The sequence below is a fragment of the Hoplias malabaricus genome, chromosome 1 (genome assembly GCF_029633855.1).
Source record: "Hoplias malabaricus isolate fHopMal1 chromosome 1, fHopMal1.hap1, whole genome shotgun sequence".
In the NCBI taxonomy this organism is placed as follows: Eukaryota; Metazoa; Chordata; class Actinopteri; order Characiformes; family Erythrinidae; genus Hoplias; species Hoplias malabaricus.
The window spans coordinates 18,549,862-18,566,227 of record NC_089800.1 but is presented as its reverse complement, the minus strand read 5'-3'; the positions used below and the strand labels follow the sequence as shown (position 1 = coordinate 18,566,227).

Genomic DNA, 16,366 nt, shown 5'->3' with positions numbered 1-16,366 from the left:
GCTGACGGGCATCTGCCCCCCCCCCCGTGGTTACCTGTGTATGCTTACACAACCTTCCCTGGAGGCAGATTCCCTCAGAGGCTGCAGGAGGCAAGCACAACGCCAACACAGCTTCATGCTACCACTCATGTCATGATGAAACACCAGGCTCTGAAAGAGAAACTCACAAGCCACTTAGAAGCGTGGGAATGCAGGCTGCATGACTGCTACATATTCATAGGAGCATCCACGGGTATGATCTCATATCCCTCTATCAACTAGCAACTAGAAAATGATTTTTCTTACAGTTGGCATTACAGCTTCCATCTTGCAGACAAAGTGCTTTTGATTGTTTATTCAAATTGCCTTAGTCTATTGTGGTCTGAAGTGCTGCTAATTCTTAAAAGCTTAGATGGGTACTCTTTGATACCAAGAAAAATGCTGTGCTGCAAATAAAGCTTCTGAGTAGTGTTTGGCTTAGGGGAACAATCTGTTTACTCAGCATCGTTAGCCTCTTTCTGACCCCTTCCCCCCAATGGTAAGTGAATGGAAACAACATAGATGTTTTCAATTAATAGAACCTGAAAAAAATATGATCTGATATCAGATTATCTAGGGTAGAGCTGGTGGTCCACGTGTGAAACAACGTGGCTCTGTGTTGAGCTGCTAGCGAGCAATGAGGGCTGAAATAGGAGGCTGCATCATGATCAGGGGTGTGGTGGGTACTAAGCCTCACTGGGCACAAGGCCTGACCAGAGCCTGGAGTGCGCACCAGTGGGAGAGGGGTAAAGGATCCCACAGTGTTGCATAATGAGGAGAAAATGACCATTATCCACTGTTAGCCATATTAGCATTTTTCATCATAGGATCTAATAGAAAACTTTTATCATGTTAGCCTACAATGTGTTTCTCTGCTCTGAGTGAGTTTTTCATACACAAATCATATACCAACTTCAGTAATAGTGCTATTTCAGTAATTGTGTTTTGTTTTAGAGTATAAGAGACTACAGACACAATCCACATGATATTTTTGTTTCAATTTTCCCCATTTACAGGGTAAATAATCTGATCTTGCTGTCCTTGCACTCTCAGTGTGGAACAGATTCTTGGAGGATAAAGTTTTATCAAGACTGTCTGACTAAATTATTTACCGATTTGGCTTAAAGTTTAATAAAATAGTTCTCCTTGTCTGAAGATGTGTGTGATCTGTGAGTAGTGTCAGCACGAAGCCAAGGCCAAATCCCAAATGTCTCTCTAAATAATCTGTAGGGCACAATGTCAGTCAAAATATGAAGTTCTCTGCACTCAGGCAGTCCCCAATACAGTATTCCAACATCCTTAATTATCTACAAAAGCATACATTGGTTTAATCTCAGAGAAGCACAAACTCAGGCATAGCCCAGCTCCATATACATGCCCAGTTTCAGTGAGGATGTTGAAATGTAAATGATTCGCAGCCCAGATTTAGCAAGCGAGTGGCTCACGCAAAAGGGAGACCCAGCCTCTCTAATACTCCTCTGCTGTGTGTTTGTGCTGATGTCCACGTGAAGAGAAAAGCTATTTCAGGGCTTTGGTTTACATGCTAATCTCAGTGGGCCACACTGTCTTACATCAGCAGGAATAAAATAATGCCATGCCTTCCCATGCTGGCTCCTGCTTGGCACTTTGCCCAAAAGTGCTAAACACTTCCAACACTTCTAGCCTACAACAGCATGGCAGCAGGGTAACATCTTTGTTGTGTTCCCTTACATCTTTTAGAATGCTCAGTGCATGACAAAACCATATAGATGTATCTAAGAAAATCTTCCTGTTTCATACAGATCAGTGTCACTGTCAGTCCAGAGCCTATACCCAAAAATATTTACGCAAAAAGGAGGGACACCCCCTGGACTGGGCACCACATACTCACCCAGTCACTGACACAATCATCCATTCACACTTACTCTCACACCTGTGGACAATTTTACACACTCACCCAGTCACTGAAACAATCACCCATTCACACTCACTTTCACACCTGTGGACAATTTCACTCACTCTCCCAGTCACTGAAACAATCACCCATTCACTCACACTCTCACACCTGTGAACAATTTTACACACTCATCCAGTCACTGAAACAATCACCCATTCACTCACACTCTCACACCTGTGGACAAATTTACCCACTCATCCAGTCACTGAAACATCACACGTTCACACTCACTCTCACACCTGTGAACAATTTTACACACTTACCCAGACACTGAAACCATCACCCATTCACTCACACTCTCACACCTGTGGACAATTTTACACACTCACCCAGTCACTGAAACACTCACCCATTCTCTCACACCTGTGGACAAATTTCACACACTCGTCTAGTCACTGAAACACTCACCCATTCACTCACACTCTCACACCTGTGGATAAATTCACACACTCTTCCAGTCACTGAAACCATCACCCATTCACACTCACACTCACACCTGTGGACAATTTTACACACTCTTCCAGTCACTGAAACAATCACCCGTTCACTCACACTCTCACACCTGTGGACAATTTTACACACTCTTCCAGTCACTGAAACAATCACCCATTCACTCACACTCTCACACCTGTGGACAATTTCACTCACTCTCCCAGTCACTGAAACAATCACCCATTCACTCACACTCTCACACATGTGAACAATTTTACACACTCATCCAGTCACTGAAACAATCACCCATTCACTCACACTCTCACACCTGTGGACAATTTTACCCACTCACCCAGTCACTGAAGCCATCACATGTTCACACTCACTCTCACACCTGTGAACAATTTTACACACTCATCCAGTCACTGAAACAATCACCCATTCACTTACACTCTCACACCTGTGGACAATTTTACCCACTCACCCAGTCACTGAAACATCACACGTTCACACTCACTCTCACACCTGTGAACAATTTTACACACTCACCCAGACACTGAAACAATCACCTATTCACTCACACTCTCACACCTGTGGACAATTTTACACACTCACCCAGTCACTGAAACACTCACCCATTCTCTCACACCTGTGGACAAATTTCAAACACTCATCTAGTCACTGAAACACTCACCCATTCACTCACACTCTCACACCTGTGGATAATTTCACACACTCTTCCAGTCACTGAAACCATCACCCATTCACATTCTTTCTCACACCTGTGAACAATTTTACACACTCTTCCAGTCACTGAAACAATCACCCGTTCACTCACACTCTCACACCTGTGAACAATTTTACACACTCTTCCAGTCACTGAAACAATCACCCATTCACTCACACTCTCACACCTGTGGACAATTTCACACACTCATCCAGTCACTGAAACAATCACCCATTCACTCACACTCTCACACCTGTGAACAATTTTACACACTCTTCCAGTCACTGAAATCATCACCCATTCACTCACACTCTCACACCTGTGGACAATTTTACCCACTCACCCAGTCACTGAAGCCATCACATGTTCACACTCACTCTCACACCTGTGAACAATTTTACACACTCATCCAGTCACTGAAACAATCACCCATTCACTTACACTCTCACACCTGTGGACAATTTTACCCACTCACCCAGTCACTGAAACATCACACGTTCACACTCACTCTCACACCTGTGAACAATTTTACACACTCACCCAGACACTGAAACAATCACCTATTCACTCACACTCTCACACCTGTGGACAATTTTACACACTCACCCAGTCACTGAAACACTCACCCATTCTCTCACACCTGTGGACAAATTTCAAACACTCATCTAGTCACTGAAACACTCACCCATTCACTCACACTCTCACACCTGTGGATAATTTCACACACTCTTCCAGTCACTGAAACCATCACCCATTCACATTCACTCTCACACCTGTGAACAATTTTACACACTCTTCCAGTCACTGAAACAATCACCCGTTCACTCACACTCTCACACCTGTGAACAATTTTACACACTCTTCCAGTCACTGAAACAATCACCCATTCACTCACACTCTCACACCTGTGGACAATTTCACACACTCAACCAGTCACTGAAACAATCACCCATTCACTCACACTCTCACACCTGTGAACAATTTTACACACTCTTCCAGTCACTGAAATCATCACCCATTCACACTCACTCTCACACCTGTGAACAATTTTACACACTCTTCCAGTCACTGAAACAATCACCCATTCACTCACACTCTCACACCTGTGAACAATTTTACACACTCTTCCAGTCACTGAAACAATCACCCATTCACTCACACTCTCACACCTGTGGACAATTTCACACACTCATCCAGTCACTGAAACAATCACCCATTCACTCACACTCTCACACCTGTGAACAATTTTACACACTCTTCCAGTCACTGAAATCATCACCCATTCACACTCACTCTCACACCTGTGAACAATTTTACACACTCTTCCAGTCACTGAAACAATCACCCATTCACTCACACTCTCACACCTGTGGACAATTTCACACACTCATCCAGTCACTGAAACAATCACCCATTCACTCACACTCTCACACCTGTGAACAATTTCACTCACTCTCCCAGTCACTGAAACAATCACACGTTCACACTCACTCTCACACCTGTGGACAATTTCACACAGCCAATCATTCTACAAACATGTGTTTTAGTCTCTGGGACTAAATCATAGTCAGTAGCAGATTGGTAGGCCATTGTTGAACAGAAACAGTTTAAACAGTGGCAAAATTCTCAGCAAGGTAGTGGCATGTTTGTGTGCGTGCCAGTAATATGTGTGGATGACACTGAGTTGCTAAGCGAGGCTGTAATAAATGAGAGAGATGAATGAGGAGAAGATTACCATCATAAAGTATGTTTTAAAAATAAGTGTAGTTACTGACTTAAACTGAATATCTGCTAGCTGTGATCTATCCTAGAGAAGGAATTTTCTGGAGATGTATGTCAGGCTTATATTCAGAACGTCCTCCTGTGGACTGGGCTGGGTCAAACTTTGGCAGAGAGAGCTGTCAGCCTGTACTGGACTTCAGGTCCGATTAAGGCGCTGTGGAGCTAGTGGCCTGAAAAGAGTCAAAGCTAGTCTCGCACTTTGCACACGTTGGTTCCTCTCTCACCTCATTCTCCCCTTGGTTTTGCCTTTCAGCTTGACTGAGCCCGGTTCCCTGCACTCCAGTCCTGATCTGGGCCCTGGGGCCTGGGGCCAGGCTCTGATGAGCAGGGGATTAGTGAGCACTCCGGTGGAGGGGAGTGTGGAGACACAGCACGACACTGTGCTTTAATCAAAGTGACATGCAGTAGTGCTGCTGACGGCCGGGGAGGAGGTACACCACTCCTCCGCTTTAGCGTCCCCGGTACCGCTGTGTGGGTTTGATGGAAAGCTGACTGTGTGGAAGGTAATACAAGGCTGGAATCAATAGTAGCAAAATCAATAGCACCTGCTCCGAATCAAGCCTTGTTCCACTACGGATTTAGATATGACTCTTCATGACTCGAGTGCTACCCTGCTCTGCTCTCTGGCTCAGTGGGAAATAACCCGCTTAACATTTCATAACAGCAGGGAGACGTTCTTTGTCATTTTGGGGGACGGTTTGAAGACAATACATCAACCAGCCAAGTCAACTGATGTGTGCCAAACAGGGTGTGATCTACATACTATTCCAATCCCCACTGCATTCATTATATACTGTACTGTGGCTGTCCAATCAAAAACATGTATCTCCAAAATAAAAAAGGAAAAACAGTCTAAAATATCAGTGGAAGACAATGTAAAATGACTTAATTCCAAACAATTTTAAATAGTTTCTACTGGTCCATTAAGCATGGCATTCGTACACAATGTGAAGGACAACTGCTGTGTTCAAATGATGTAGTAAAATAAAAATTGGCAAAAATGGAGATACATGTTTTTGATTGGACAGTGACAGGCATATTAATGGAACTACATGAAATGGCAAGAAATACCAATATTACATATTATTGTTCCGTATAAAACATGTCTAATTTCCAAATATATTTCCTAGATATATAGAATTTATATTGATTTGTTGATGAAGCTCATGGATTCCCACTACAGATATTCTGTCATTATTTTTATTGTAATTTTCCTCCACTCTGAGTCTCATTGTGATACTGTGTGATTGAAGGAAAGGATTGGGTAAAGAGTTTCTTTGGAGAAATACTAGCACTACCTGCAACAAGGGACGTATATCTCCCCAGCCATGCTCTTTGATATCCAGCTAAATATAACAAAGATAATATCAGTACTGAATTCTTTCAGAACATGACTCTAGATTTAAGGACGGCAATGAAGGATGAGCCTCCCATGACACATAAAAACACAGAAGTGGGAAGAAGAGAACTGCTACCAATAAAGCCACACCCATCCCTCGCTGACTTTGTCCTGTCCTAACATCCTCTGCTAAGAATGAAGGGAATGCGCTCAGTGTTATAAAAAAAACTCAGCACAGGAGTGAAAAGTGTTTATTCACCAGGTTCCCTTGGGTATTTACCCAATTCAACTGAGAAGCCATTGATGTTCCTACTTTGAAGCTGGCTAGTTAGCTTGTGCTCAGTGTCAGAGACAATCAACCTTCATCTCCAAACCAACATATTGTATGAAAGGGGGAGAAAGAAAGCACTCTTTGAAGACAAATCTGTACGATTGTGAGGAGGTAAGGGTGATGGGGGCAGAGGGGGATGCAATTCTCAAAAGCATTGACGAGCACAATCAGAAGCATATCAATCCGCTAAGGACTTGGCTGCACAATCAAACTGGTCCCAACCCTAGTTCCCTGAGGAAATGGCAGGATATTTCAGTGTGCCAGGTCGCCCATCACAAGTGTAGAGAGCTGATTAGCTCATCACTGGGCAAGTCTTGATGGCAAGGACGGGAAATTGACATCAAAAATGGTCCCACAGCTGGCCCCTGAAGTACTCCTTAGAAAATGGCTTTCTACTGAGCAGCCTGATACAATCCAAGGCGGCACTTAAAAATGGAGAGATACCCTTAAAATAATATTGTGACCCAGGTCTGTCATTAGTATGCACAGACCTACAAGATATTGCTTGATAACCAATACAGGATTTCAATTTGGCCATATGTTCACAACGATAACATACAAAGGAATTTAAGCCTGACCATGACCTACAAACATGACCTACAAACATAGGTTAACAGAGATGTTTCTCACCGGCGAGGCTGCCTGGTCTCTGTAGAGTAGCTGTAGCGTACAGGTCGTGGGAAATCTTGTACTGCTCCGAGGAGTGCACCAGCCGCTTGGTGGGCGAGAGTGTGGCGTAGCTGCCCACGCTGAGCTGGTGGTGGAGAGGAGAGGAGTTGTTAGGTGGAGAAGCCAGGCGCAAGGGTGAGCCAGAGGCTGAGCCTCCAGTCCCCACTGCGTTGATGGGGGAACTGCTGCTGTAGGACTTGGCGAGCCTGCCAGGAGAGGGCTTGGGTGAGGTGGAAGAGGATGAGGAGGGCAGGCGTTGTAGCTTGGTGGGCGAGCCTGCAGTGGCTGTGGGGGGCTGCATGGAGCTCAGGGGAGAGCTGACGCGTGGGCCAGGCAGCGTGGAGCTGGAGTAGTAAAGGCCCGGGCCCAGGGCTGGACACGGCTGCTGCTGAGTCTCAGACAGGTGTTGCAGGACGCTGCCATGGCTCTGGGGCTGAGCCTGGTCACCCGCAGCCAGCAGCGCAGCGCGGCTGGACGTCACCTGGAAAAAAGAGCTGGGATTAGAGACCAGCTTTAGAAGTGCTCTCTCTTTCAAACCCTGGGCCTTGCTTAGTTATTATTTCAAAGATATATTTTTAAATAATAATAATAATACATTCTATATTGTTCTTACATATGCTTTACAAGTTTGAAGCTTAAGTGGAATGAAATGCAAGCCCTTAGGCCTTAAAAGGGACATATATTTTAACCACTTATTTATAAGGCAACACAGTTTTGGTGTCTCAATGAAATGTGTGTTACATGGTTTGGTCAAAAGAAAAAAACAAGGATCAAACACCATAGCACCATTCTCCTCATGTCTAAACCGCCATGTTCAGAACAGCTTGTTTTATCCCAGGCATTTCACAGTGTGTGAGTTGGTGCGTTCCAGATCCCCAAATGAATGTGAACCCACACTGAACAGAGCAACAAAACCAGTAGTGTGTTCTGTTATTCTGCAAAAATGTGGACAAAACAGGGAAATGAAAGAATACTTCAGACTGCCAATCCACTCTCATGTCCATCCCAGTCTCACAGTGTTCAAACCTCGATGGCTGAGGCTAGCATTCCAAACATCTAATGTGGCCCCACATCTGGTCCCTGAGGTACTACCGTTCTACTATGCACGCCCATTCTTCCAATTTAGGACAGCACACTGAAATGTGGCAGGGAATGAATCTGATCAAAGCCAACTCTTTGTAAAGCAAAACATTTCACTCTCCCTCGAGCATTAATAAAAACCTAGAATGGTTCTAATTTGCTTGAGAAAAGAATGCGATCCGTGCACAGCCCACCCATCTTTAAGCCAGAATGGTGGTAGTAGTAGTAGTAGTGATACATACTTAGACAACCATATGCTGCAAACCCTTATGGGACTGCATACCTTATGGTACTGACAGTAGTAATGGGCCTTCTTTCAACAGGACAAGCACAAATAGAAACAATCCAGCATAGTAACGCTGGCGCCTTGCCAGCAGTTTAACATTGTGCTTTCCCATATGAATAAATATCCTCCTTTTCTCCGGCAAGATTTTTTATAATCAGTCGAGCGATTACGGGTGATTACAATAAAGCATTGGTTCCACCTTCGCTCATTTAGGGGGGAACCATAAAACCTGATTAATCTCATTCTGAATGGATGAAGCTCTTTTGAAGAAAGAAAAACTGTTATTTTAAAGGCTGGGGAAAATGTTCTTATTTTATTCTCTCATGTTTCAAACTACAGGAAATTGTTTTTAACTCAGAATTTGCCCCTTGATTGCTCATCAGAAATATCCAAGAGGCTGGAGACCTAAGAGGTGTTGTGAAATTCCAGGCTTTATTTCCAGCAGAAATAGCTGAAAAGAAGGAGGCTTAAGCAGAGACACATGAGATTCTAGAATCCCTCTCTTCTGAGAAATATCTGAGAACTAGGAGACGTAAGAAAAATATATTTAAGACTCCCAAGCTATCATTCTTGGGAGAAATACTTGAGAATCAGAAGATCTAGGAGGAGACGCGTGAGATTCATTCGCTCTGTTTCTCGTGAGAAAAATCTGAGAAAATGGGCTCTTTTTGAAGCCTCTTTGATTTCTCCTTCTGACCTCATCATTGTCTCCTGGTTGAGATATTACAGAGTTTTCCTCCCTGATTCTTCTTTTTTCGATGGAGGAGGTTTACATGTTCATACAGGGAGCTTGCTTCAGGACACCACAGCAACTGTTGTTAGGGGGAGAACGTCCAAATGGCTCCTGACAGGCGGGGAAGTGTGTACTGGGAGTGGCTGGAAGATGTGGAGCGGGTGAGTGTGTGGAGACAAGGCTGGTAATGTAGAAAGACACAGGGCCAAATCCTGCGCTTTGTGGCTCTAATGTTCCTTCGCCTGAGGCTTGACGCTCACAAATAGGTCCACTGTAGGAAAAAGGGCTGAGTCAGAGTGGCCAACACTGTCCAAAACATCCATAAACAACACATAGGCAAATAGGTAAAGAGGCAAAGAACACAGGTGCTGGAGCTATGGATGCTATGCAAATCTGAGCCATCAGTATGCAAATGAGAGACTCTCTCTCTCTCTCTCTCTCTCTCTCTCTCTCTCCCTCTGTTGAATTCCAGCACAAAGAAGAATAAGGAGCGGATCTACATGAAGGAATTGTTACAGGTGCCAGATGTGGATGAATTATTTAAGGAACAAGAGGTTCGCAGCGTTATAAATATCCAAGCAGAAAGAGCACCTAACTCATGCATCGTGTTACATAAAGCTATCCTGAAGTAGCCTAGTCCTTTCCTCTTCAGGCTCCGTCCCGCAGAATCAACCTGACAGGCTAAAACACCACGCCAGCGAACCCAGAAAAACTTGCACAGTGTGTAGATAGCCAGCGAGAGATAAAAAAAAAAAGACTACTAATCTTTCAGGAAAAAGAACAATAAAAAAATCTCTTCTTTCACAGTTTTTAAAGAAACGTTGTTCGTAATCGTTCCCTTGCCCTGTTGATATGAGAGTGCAAATATGAGTTTAAACAGAGCAAATCCCAAATGATCATTTCAGAATAAGAGCGCTGAGAATGAAGAAGAAAAAGAACTGAGCGAAAATGCACCTCACACCCCATTATCACATCCATTGACCAGACGGCTATCAACAGACCTCTCAAAACTTTTTACTAAAAGTGAATTCTCTGGATTTGTAAATTGCGTATAAACGAGAAAAGAATATCTGGCAACCCAGTGTGAAAAAGCAGCCTTAAATCTTTCCCAAAACCTGAACCTAGCCGTAAACCTAACCATAAACATAAGTGGAAAACCTGTTATTGTTATGTTATCGCTAACAGAGCCCAGTGTATAATGGAGACTGTGAAACAGTGCCCCCTACTGAATGAGGGCTTCCTTTGTGAATGTACAATAACTACAAATTTTGATGAAGCAATGTGTCAGTGTTTACTGTTTTCACTGTGGGAGCAAACAGGTTGGCATTCATCTCTCGTAATTATTTACAATCACAAACGCTGTTTGATACATGCAAATGATCTCGGGCCTGATTGGCTACGTTAAATCATGCCTCATTCAGATAAGAAGCCCAGACTAAAACCTCCCACAAAACTTCAATGCGAGTGTCCTTTGCCGGACTGCTGTAGGCTGAAAAGTCAGTTGTAATGTAAATGTGTCAGGTTTTGTGACCTCACAAATATGATGAATTCAAAACGATCTGGTGCATCAGCTTTCAACAGGATGGTGCGGGTTAGGACTGTAACTTCATCCAGCCTCTTTCTTTTGAGTAGAGTGGGGATAATATTGGATTTTCATTCATACGGGCCCTTTAAAGCAAGCCATAGTCGCAAAGGCGCAGCACTAATGAGCTGGGAAAATGCGCGTGCAGGAATGAGTTCGGAGTCTTTTGGGAATATAGAACACAGGAAGGATGCAGAAGACAGGCCTGTAATCCTGGGCAGAGATGGGAGAGTTAGTGTTATGTAACTTTAAGAGGAAAAGGACCGTACTGAACAGAAGAAAAAGTTTCTCATCTATCTTTCATTTCTGCAATGTTTACTGAGGAGTCTGATGTGCTTTGAATGTGAGCCGTGCCACAGGAAATGAACGTCTTTGTGGAGCAATATCGGCCCCTTAACTCTCACACAGACCAGACGAGAGGAGAAAGGGCCGAGCATCTTTCATTAACAGCACCACTCTGAGAGAAAGAGGAGCATTCATTCATTCATACAGAGAGAGAGAGAGAGAGAGAGAGAGAGAGAGACAGAGAGAGAGAGAGAGAGAGAGAAGGAAAGAAAATAGTAAGAGTGAGGGAAAGAGGCATAGACCGAGAGAGAGAGAGAGAGAGAGAGAGAGAGAGAGAGAGAAACAGAAAGAGAGAGAGAGAATGATGTAGCGTATCAAGCTCCACCTCCTCTATTGGTCCCACACCCATCACCTGCTTGTGGAGAACACAGGCCGAGAAAAGAAGTCTCTCGCTTAATTAGCAGCAAACGTGGTGGAAATCCCCGACTCCGAAGGAAAAAAGTTTGCCCCTAAACGGGAGGCGTATTTTTTAATGAAAGGCGTGTGGCTGGTAGCAGGTGCGCTAGACATGAGCCCCTTTAAAGAGGATTGAAACTGGAGCTAGGAACGGCCCCTGCGGGGCTCCTGGTTAATTGGAGTCGCATCAGCGGGGCGGGAATTAACTCCCGAACGTTTGTAGAGGAACGTCTATTCCTTGGCTGGAAAAATAAAGAGCTACTGAAAATAGCACTAACAATAGCACTAGTAATGCTGCCACAGCCATGATGCAGTACAGCTGTAAAACTGCAGTCTGGGAGGGGAGTGAAGGGAGCCATAGGAGCCGGCGTTAGCACACTCTGCCGTTAGTGCCGAAGGATGTCACGGAGTAGCGCAGAGACGGAGAGAACGGAGGAGTGGAGAGAGAGAGAGAGAGAGAGAGAGAGAGAGAGAGAGAGATGGGATGACACAGTGCTGCTTATTTTCATTGTTTTCCAGTAAGTGGAAAAGTCCAATCCAACTATCCCAACATCCACACATATTTTTACTATCTCTTTCTGTCTTTCTCTCTCTCTCTCTCTCTCTCTCTCTCTCTCTCTCTCTCTCTCACACACACACACACACACACACACACACACACTGAAGGAGAGAGAGAGAGAGAGAGAGAGAGAGAGAGAGAGAAAGAGAGAGAGAGAAAGAGAGAGAGATCAGACTTAGAAGAAATGGCAAGACGTGTGTGTGTGTGTGTGTGTGTGTGAGGTGAGGTGAGGGGGGAAGTCATATTATCATAAAAATACCACTAAAGCTTAGTGCCCTTTCTGTGAAGTAAGAAGAAAAGTCCATATACTTATATTCATATTCATAAATACAATCCATTGATCATCACATCTGCATACAGATCACTTTACTGTTTCTAGACCCAGCAGAGAGAGAGAGAGAGAGAGAGAGAGAGAGAGAGGATGAACACAGAGAAAGAGAACAGAGAAAGATGTAGTGGCAGACTGACCTGGTTGTAGGTGTGGACAGCTCCTCCTGGCTGACCGCTGGGGCGGCTGACCGGAGGCTGCGGAGGCTGGTTCTGGGGAGAGGCTGAGGAAGACGAGCCGTCGTTGAGGGCCAGGGGCTGGTTGCTATGGTAGCCGGCGGAGTACTGGAGGGAGCCCTCTGGGTTAGAGCCGAGCTGCAGCGAGCTCTGAGAGAGCAGTCCTGCACACGCAGAGAGCGAGCGAGCGGGCGGGCGGGCGAGGGAGAGAGAGAGAGAGAGAGAGAGAGACAGAGAGAAAGAGAGAGCAGTTTCAGCAAAGCACAGTGATGCAAAGCCTCAGCCAGGCAGAACCAGCATACATAATTTATTAGAAGGGGAGGAGTGGAATAGTGAGAGACGAAGTGGAGGAGGAAGAGGAGGAAGAGGAGGAGGAGGAGGGGGGGTGGGGTTAGCAAGAACGAAAGAGTAACTGAAAGCTAGGGGAGAAGGGGGGTTGAAAAAGAGAAGTTGAAAAAAATCCATTGAAAGCCAATAAGAAAGACAGAAAAGAATTGACCAGTGATTGAAGCACCAGGTTTCCTTGCTGCCTTGTACAGAGGACAAATGCAATAATGCGTGTGTGATTTTAATATGAATGTATGTCATGCATCAAACACATCAACACCTTCAAAGTCAATTATGTTATTAATCTGTCCAATGCAAATAATTAGCACCATCCAACAAATGAGTTCAGCCCCCTCCTGCCACCCACTGTGGCTTTAGTAAGTTAATTAGAGTTATCACTGTTTTTACAAAGGTTAGAAAGCCCCATGGGCAAAGGGCATAAGGCCCTCCCTTCTTATTGTATTAAGCTCGATATCATGAGAACATCAGGTTCCAGAGCACCTGGAGGAAACCTATGCAGATACAGGGAGAACACGGCAAACTCTGAGGTAGGGACTGAACCCACAAGGATGCTGCAGCTGTTTGACCGTGACATTTCTTGTTGCCTCTACCTGCTTTTATATATCTTGAATACATCTACATTTCCATAGCAACCACTTACCAACCCACGGCACAGATTTAGAATCAGTCTATTCCGGAATCAAGTAAATCTGTTCCTAGCTTTAATCAGCCTATGACTCGTATGCTTTTTTTTTTAACCTTGTCAGAGTGCGCAGCGCTTGCCGTACACAGACGCCAATGCTGATGTGCATTTGGAAGCAGACGGCTGTGTGAATAAAGCCAGCTCTAAAGGTAGATGCCTGGCAGTGCGTATGCCCATTCTGCCTGAGGCAGCAAGATCGCATCAGCACTTCTTAATTTGTCAAGAGTCCCGTCAAAATTGATGGAGCTCTCAGCGCCAGCGTGTTTGGACTATCAGTCTCAATCAGGCAGATTAGCCTCTGACTGAAACACATAGTGAAAGGGATGATTGGTGCCTTTCTCGTTCCTTCTGCCGTGCCACGGACAACGTCTCGGAAAGGTACCTGCCGCTTTGGGTCTCCGCTTTTTCTTGGAGGGAGGAAAGACAGCATGGGTCCTGCGGACATCACATTAATCCAAAAATGTATCTTCATCAAGCTGCAGTGGGCAGATAATAACACCAGCTCATTGCTATGGCCAGAAATGACCCTGCTGCTGTCTGCGTCTCCTCGTCCACTGCTCTGCAATGGCTGCATCCACCCATGAATCTCAGGTCACCAAGTCTCACCACTAGTTTCTGGACCAAAGGGGGCCACATCTAGGCTCATATTCCGGAATGTCATACATCAAAAATGACGTTCCTATAAAGATCACTTTGCTTTAGCCAGGAAACCATTTGTCCATGGTGTGGTGAGGGGCTTCTTCAAGCAATCTGATCCCATGAAATTGGCAGGATTTGCACATTTGCATAGGGCTGATGTGACTGGAATGTTTGACAAGTAAAAAGTCCGAGGTAAAGAACAGCCATGGCTGGAAGGCTGCGAATGAGGTTAGGCCAAAGAGTAAATGGAATGCAGGGGGAAGACGTGGCATACTAATGCTGTGGCTCCTAAAGTGCTCACGGCTAACATCGGACAAATGAAGGTGACCATTTATAAGGAGTAACCATCACAATCAATATGAGAGACCTCAGAGCAGTGTGATAATGGTCTAATGAAGTCACATTATCTGTGTGGGTCTGTTACATAGGAATCATGTTCATATCAGTTGTAAACACACACTAGACTTTAAAAGTTGCTGGCTTCATGGCAAACCACAGTAAAGTTCCTGATGGTTAGTATAACCATTTCAATGTAAATTACCGCAATTACCGTGTAAGTTACAGCCATGACAGACACAGCCCTGACCCCACCTCCAGTCTGTCAAAAACACCCTCTGCTTGACTCAGACATGGTGGTTGTACTTCCACTCATGGGAAGTAATTTTCTTTTCCTTGTGAGCAGTGATTATTCCTCATTGTGAATTTTGACCTGGATCTGACGCCATAATATAAAGCCCACCTGCTATCGAGCTGCGAAGCAGTGAAACTGTGGTATCTGAAGTAACTGAGCTCTATCCATTACGCTTTCTGTGATCCTGAGCCATACTTCGAAAATCAGTACTTGAACTCTATGCTCATGTGGATGCAATTCACCCATTCCCACCACAATGCTTCAGATGCTGACACAGGTGTTAGATCCTAAGTGTACACTTGTTTAGTATTCTTAGAAAGCACTGCTGGTAGAACAGGGCGTCCTAGAGAAGTGTCAGGTCTACCCAGAAGAGCAGAATCTGTGATTGCGGCAAAGCTAAGGTATGTTTAACACCCGTGACTTTGGGAGAAGTGTAAGACAAGTGGGTGTCCGAATGCCTTTAGACATACACTGTATCTTACCATCAGATTTCCTTCAATCGGTATAAAAACCTGTCCTAAAGGCTTGGGATGTCTCTTAAATGTATTGTAGGACAGATTAGCCTCGGGAAGGAGGATTTCTGCATACAGGTAATGGACTGCAAAGGACATCAAAGGATACTGCTGCATGCTGTAGGATCAAGGAGCCGGCCCCTTAAGACTCGGCGAGTGGAAGATACTTCAAATACCCACTGTGATTAAATATGATTACAGTCAAGCTCATATAGAAGACCTCCTCATACCCCCCAGTATTCCCATGGCTCCAAGATTTGGTTGGGGTGATGGTAATGAAAGATCTGACCACTTCTGTTTGAGCTAGATAGTCTGAACTATCTGTCGGAAGAAAAGCCCATTCATAATGAAAGTGCGACCGACGGGGGTCTAGGAGTCTGGCAGCCTCTTTAGAAAGCAGTTGTGGTAAGTAACAGCCAAAACCAGAGGTGGAATAAACCTGTCCAGAGTAGATTTCCCAACACATCAGCCTTCACCTCATGCGGTGAAAGGTCAGTAGAAGTTGCCTCTGTTTTCTCTGGGTTAGGTCGGCCATCCCTGCAACTCCTCTTCCACCAAGCTTCCATATTTCATGAAGAAGCCATGTTAAAAGATTTCTAGACCCCACAGCCTTAGTGCTGCCTCTACACTGGTATAGCAGCACCAAATCATCAAGCTTTTAGCTGGAGAACTTGACATGGCACTCCTCTGTCCTTTAGAAAGACAGAGCCTTGACAATCCCAAGATATTCTAGATATACCAAGACATCGCCCTTAATTACATAGGCTGCCGATGCATCCTCAGGAGATCCATGGAGACATTTCCAAGAGAATAAGGCCTGAAGGTGCGTGTGAAG

General features: G+C 44.7%; 1 protein-coding gene across 2 annotated transcripts in view; it reads right to left on the bottom strand.

The window, feature by feature from the left end:
* ctnnd2a (catenin (cadherin-associated protein), delta 2a) overlaps nt 1-16,366 on the bottom strand; it is a 386,140-nt gene that overhangs the window by 188,522 nt on the left and 181,252 nt on the right. Inside the window, exons 6-7 of one of the 2 annotated variants that reach the window (XM_066663258.1) lie at nt 12,684-12,883; nt 7,196-7,715 (exon numbers count right to left, since the gene is read on the bottom strand). The exons of the other annotated variant lie outside the window; for it this stretch is intronic. Coding sequence (XP_066519355.1) covers nt 7,196-7,715; nt 12,684-12,883 — 720 coding nt within the window. The remainder of the gene's footprint in view (nt 1-7,195; nt 7,716-12,683; nt 12,884-16,366) is intronic. 2 annotated transcript variants of the gene reach the window in all.